At 42.8% G+C, this 4,497-nt stretch overlaps 1 protein-coding gene across 1 annotated transcript; it reads left to right on the plus strand.

The window, feature by feature from the left end:
- Window positions 1-2,582: 2,582 nt before the first annotated feature.
- H1-7 (H1.7 linker histone) lies at window positions 2,583-3,594 on the plus strand. The gene has a single exon (XM_077753277.1). The coding sequence runs from the start codon at window positions 2,679-2,681 to the stop codon at window positions 3,480-3,482; it is 804 nt and encodes a 267-aa protein (XP_077609403.1). The 5' UTR covers window positions 2,583-2,678; the 3' UTR covers window positions 3,483-3,594.
- Window positions 3,595-4,497: the final 903 nt, after the last annotated feature.

A 4,497-nucleotide genomic window follows, 5' to 3' on the forward strand; every position in this document is an offset into this window, starting at 1 on the left:
ACCAAGGGATTAGTGCAACTGAAAATTTCTGTCAGCGAGCTGGATTTCTTAACCTCTGGACCAGCTGAGGTGGTGGGACATTTGTTTCCTACCTCTCATTTTTTGTTATTCCTCCACTACTTACAGTATATTTATATAGAAATCTATGTATAAATGAATGGTTATATATAAATGAAAATGTTTTATTTTGTTTTGCTTTCATATATTTCTTTTCCTTTGATTTCAGCCCCTCCCAAAGGTTTCTAATTGGCCTCTTTTCTCATCACAGGGGTATCAATAAACATGGTTGATTTGGTTCTTGTCTTTCTCTCATGGTATCATTAGATCAGAATGGTATCATGATGATACCATTGTGTGCAGCCCATCTATTTTTACCTGGAGACAGTTGATATGAGGGTCAGACTTCATACACCTTCCTCTTATTCTCAAAGCAAACAGTTTTGCCTTTTTATCTCTAGTGGTTGCCCCATTCTATGTCCACTGGCCTCTGTAAACAGGAAGTATAGCCAGACTGAAAGACTACACAAATGAGAGAAATCCTGCTCCATGAGGTTCTGGTTCTCCATCTGGCAGCTCTTCACTGATGCATGGTCCTTATGCTGATGTGTTACTCTCCTGTTTTTAGAGATCCACAGTACCCTGCTCTAATGTAAAGACTGGGAGAAGGTACAATGAGTGCTTGTAGATCCTTTTGATTCTGAGCTGTGATTGTGGAGATAAGCTTCCTCTTGCTCTATGATGGAGATACATAAAGGTATGGGGAGGATCAACCTTAGAGAATAAGAAACCTAGCTCAGTAGTTAATAACTCAGGCCTTAGAATTAAGTAGACTTAGGTATGAATCCACATTCTACCTATAAGTAGTCACTGCTGTGTGACTACTTATAGGTGTGTCATTATTATGTTATGTCCTTCACACCCTAACCTACCTTTTCAATCTAATCTCCTGCCACTCCCTTTCTCATTGTCTTCTCCCCACTCCCTCTAAGTGTTGTGTTATAAGCAGATGGAACTACCTAGGAGCTTGTTGGAAAGATAAAACCTCTGGCCCCGTTTCAGACCTAATGTATTGGAATCTGTACTTTATGAAGTACACATTAAAGTTTAAGAAGCACTGGTCTAAGCTACTTCCTAGCACTTTTATTCCTGGGAGAAATTATGTCACAGTCTAGTCTGTGACTGCTGGATATATGTGAATGTCCTTTGGAGAAGTCGGATATGCTTTGCAATTTGAAGTGTTCTTTGAATAATTTCCAACTAAACTGTGTCCAAAATAAGAAGTTCTTGAGCAACTAGCTTCCTTTTCAACGCTTTGAGATTCTTCCTGCTCTTTTCTCCTGATTTTCTGGTTTCCTTTGAATCCAGGGAGAGTCTCCTCACCAGAGAGGAGCTTACACAGACTCAATTAAATATCTGCTGCGTTTAATACAGAATAATGTTGAGTGCAGCATGGACCATGGAAATTCAAAGGCTATTTGGCTCTCAGGGACCTTTTTATTTAGTTGGAACACAAACATTCACAGTAAAGTTAATATTATGCCTTATATTTGGGTAGTCCTTTGTCATCTACCATCACCTCTTCTGAACCTTTGCAATAATACTGTGATATCGGTAGGAAAGGATTATTGGCCTGGTTTTTTGTTTTTTTTTTTAACATAAAAAGTCAAATCCAAAGATACGGAGGGATTTAGCAATGCCACATGGCTGTTCAAGAGCTGGGGTATGTGTCCATGTCTTCCAGCTCTGAGTCTAGGCTGTTTTCTTGTTAAAACTATTGTGCCACATTGTATCCTCTAGTACCAAATCAATTTAAAATAAAGAAAATGCAGTATAGGATTGCAAAAGTTTAATGTGGTAGTTGACAGAAATCATTTGACCAAAAGAGTATGAGGGGGCTTCAGTGAGGAAGGTATTTTGTAGGACTCTGAAAGGCTATACTAGGCAGAGAAAGGGGGGTGGGCAATCTAAGAAAAGGGACAAGCAGCAGAAAAGCAAAGTCTGGTGAAAGAATGATGATTAGACCAGAGTTCTTAGGCTATTTGGAAACTGGACTGTTCCAATCCAACTGAATGAGGTATCTGAATTTCCCAGATGTAGGAATTATTGTTTAGGGTAGTGGTTTAGTGGTTTCTTCTTTCCTTCATATTCTTGCACAGAATCTACAGTGCAGAGAGTTAGGGAGACATGACCTTAGATCTCTAACTGGTGGGCTGAAAAGGTGGGAGTTTCTAGGTTTGGTTTTGTTTGCTAGACTACCACATTTATTTTTTAAAGGCATTGTATGACCTGTTTTAGATAGTTGGGAGCAGCTTCTTTCACCTTACGGAAATGTGGGTAGATGGTATTCAGGACCACAGAAAATAGTGAACTTAAGTAAATGGTTGATATCAAGGTCAAGAAGTGGTAGGATGATAAGAGGTGGGGGGAACACACCCTGGGATCAGAAGGGTGATTCTTACCGGGGCAGAGGGCTGAGGATCTGGATTGGTTTAGACCTAGAAGGAAGTGGAATCTCATTGGACACTCTACCTGGGTGGGATCTGGCAGCTCCCTAACTAGGACCTGAACATCTCCGTTGGGCCCTGCCATTGTGACGTGGTCTAGCCAGCCTCAGCTTTAGCTCCAGCCTTGGCTGGGGAGGCTCAGAGCAGTGGCCCCGCAGAGGCGGGAGCGGGGCCATGGCTGAGGTGCCCACTGGCGAATCCAAAGGCACTGAAGTTAAACCCCAGCAGGCCACGGAAAAAACCCTCAAGGCATCGCCAAGGCGGGGTCCTCTCTCGGTGCTCAAAGTGTCCCAGGTGTTGCTCCGAGCCATCACAGCTCACAAAGGGCTGACTCTTGCCACTCTCAAGAAGGAGCTCGGAAAGGCTGGCTACGAAGTGCGGCGGAAGTGCCGCCACTCAGGAGAAGCACCCAGGTCTGATGTTAAGGGCGCGTTTCTCCGGGTCAGCGGCAATGATGCCTCCGGCTACTTCAGGGTCTGGAAGATTACAAAGCCGAAGAGAAAGCCAGGACGCCCGAGGTTGGAGGGAGGTGTGCGCTCTTTGAGGAAGACCCCTCCTGGGCCGCGGAGCCCACGGAGGCGCTGTGTGCGTCGCAAGGCTGTCAAGAAGGCCAGGGAATTATGGAGACAGAGCACGAAGGCAAACAGGAGGATGAAGAAGGTCAGGCCAAGAGCCAAGGACTCGGTGCATTCCAAAGCCAAGGAAGGAGCAAGGGCCAAGATGATGAACCAGGGAAGAGGTCGGACCATAAAGGAAGACATCAGGCCTAGGACCCGAGGGAAGAGGCCAAGTTCGAAGTCCAGGGAAGAGAAGACGCAGGACCAGGAGAAGCTAGTAAAACGCACCATCCAGAAGACAACTTTGGTTAAAACTGACCTAAATTTTTGCGGTCAGGGGAAGACCCACGACCCAAGGGCTGCTTACGCAAAGACTTCTGCTAAAGCTTTAAGTCCTGGGTATGCAGCGGGGTATCTGTAATGTGGGAGAAATTTCCCTTCCTCCAGGCACAGATGCCTTTCCCCTTAGGCTCTAATGAGAGCAGCTCTCACACACTGAAGTGGACAAAACTGTATACAAGACCTTTCCACTACATTGTGTCTGTTTCCTCTTTGCGGTACTCAGAAGGGTAAGGGTGGGTGGTGAGGTGAGACCTAAAGCAGAAGTATATGGGGTGAAGAGACAAAGAGATGTTGGGGTTCTGTTCCTGCTTCAGGACCCAGGAAAATACCTTTCAGAAGGAAAAAAGAAAAGTAGAAGAAAGTGTCAACTTGAGGAAATTAGATAGAAGTATTGAATTAACATTAGACACCCTATCAAATTCAAATTGAGTTCTGGGGAGAAGAGCATGTGAAGAAAGAAATGGGGGGCATTGCTGGGACAAGAAAATAGGCAACCTTTAAGATGAGTGGTCTTACTGGTCCAAAGTGTTCTTAATTGAAATTCCTTTTAGGAAAAAGTCCCTTCTCCCAAAATTGTAATGGGTTTGTAGTGTTTGCTTGACTTGATAATTTTAATTTTAAAACTTTGTCTTATTTGTTAATCTTCAGTTAAATGAGAGTGTGACAGCATCTAGCACAGACCTTGGCACAGGGTAGGTGCTCATTACTGAGAGTTCAATGAGTATAAATAATTTGTGATGATGTAATAATGGCTATAGCAGAAAATTATACAGGATCAGTACTTAATGAGACCAGGATTCTAGTCAAAGTTCTGCCACTCTGACCTTGGCTGAGTTGTACTTACCTGTTCATATAGCCTTGGTTTTCCTTCTCTGTAAAAAAAAAAAAAAGTTGGAATTGGGCTAGGATGATTTTAGGTGATTTTAAGTGTTAGTAAAATAAGAAGGGCTTAAAATATCATGACATAGGCTTTTCTTGCCAAAATTCAGTAAGGGAATTATCAACTTGGAAAGTACTAACTATAAGAAAGGATATTATTAAGATTTATATAGAATTCAAAAAAAAATAAATAAACCAAAAAAGATTTATAGTAT

Source organism: Crocuta crocuta, unplaced genomic scaffold, assembly GCF_008692635.1.
Source record: "Crocuta crocuta isolate KB4526 unplaced genomic scaffold, BGI_CrCroc_1.0 scaffold30, whole genome shotgun sequence".
NCBI lineage: Eukaryota > Metazoa > Chordata > Mammalia > Carnivora > Hyaenidae > Crocuta > Crocuta crocuta.

Excerpts from the sequence above, each read along its gene's own strand:
- H1-7 (XM_077753277.1), top strand. The coding sequence starts at position 2,679 with ATGGCTGAGGTGCCCACTGGCGAATCCAAAGGCACTGAAGTTAAACCC.